The following is an 845-nucleotide window of genomic DNA, read 5'->3' as shown; positions in this document are numbered from 1 at the left end:
CAGCATTGCTAACCTGTGGTGGTGTGTCTGTGTGTTGCAGCTGGATGCGCCCCGCTCCTGCCGTGGTGCTGGGCCCTGCTCTTCGTCGCCATCCTGGCCAGGGTCACGGCCCACGTCGAGCACGCGCCCTGGTGAGCGCCCCGGTGGTGTGAGCGCCCTGTGAGGCGCGCCCTGTGAGGCGCGCCCTGGTGAGCGACCCGCGGCCAGCGGCGAGCCGGCCCCCACGTCTGGGGACGCCCGGGGGACGTCATCGCCATCTGCGACCCAGGAGGTGTTGTGCGCAGCACCTGTGGAGAAGAATTCTGCCGTTGAGGTGAACCTGTGAGGCAGTGGGCATGCTGGACATGTGTGATGGAGAGCTGCTGCTGTTGTTGTTGTTGTTGTTTATGGAGTGACGTTACGTCTTGTCGCTGGAAGACAAGTGGTGTCATTGTGGTGGTGGTGAACTGGTCTCACGCCAGACACCTCGCACAAATATATGTGAGGGTGAGGAACAGTCAAGTGAAGGGGATCGACTAAGATTGTGTTACTTCACTGAGGGTGACGCCGTTTCCTCCCCGATAATTTGGAAAATAAAAAAGAAGACAGAGATAAGTTCACAAATATTGCGAAATTTACAAAGCGGTTGTAATTCGCAAACATATTTTGAACTGTGTACTCAATAGACCAAAAAGAAAATTTCTCCGCACCGCAATATACGCTCGTTGTGCCTTAATAATAGTTAATTTAGCATTTTGAAATGTACAAAAAAAGTTGTCGCCCCCCAGCCGTGCTCTGCAAGCGAGACGGGCCTAGGCTAGGCGGGCCGCTCCCATGGGTTACAATTAAGGTAAACAGAGCATCAA

At 54.3% G+C, this 845-nt stretch overlaps 1 protein-coding gene across 1 annotated transcript in view; it reads left to right on the top strand.

Moving 5' to 3' along the window:
• The window catches only part of LOC127749502 (uncharacterized), a 29,842-nt gene extending 29,038 nt beyond the window's left edge, over positions 1-804 (top strand). The window contains exon 4 of the mRNA XM_052267858.1: positions 41-804. Coding sequence (XP_052123818.1) covers positions 41-135 — 95 coding nt within the window. The 3' untranslated portion in view covers positions 136-804. The remainder of the gene's footprint in view (positions 1-40) is intronic.
• The last annotated feature ends 41 nt before the right edge of the window (positions 805-845 follow it).

Source organism: Frankliniella occidentalis, unplaced genomic scaffold (genome assembly GCF_000697945.3).
Source record: "Frankliniella occidentalis isolate FOCC.00 unplaced genomic scaffold, Focc_3.1 Scaffold60, whole genome shotgun sequence".
NCBI lineage: Eukaryota > Metazoa > Arthropoda > Insecta > Thysanoptera > Thripidae > Frankliniella > Frankliniella occidentalis.
The sequence above is the reverse complement of the archived record's forward strand: the minus strand, read 5'-3'. Positions and strand labels throughout refer to the sequence as shown.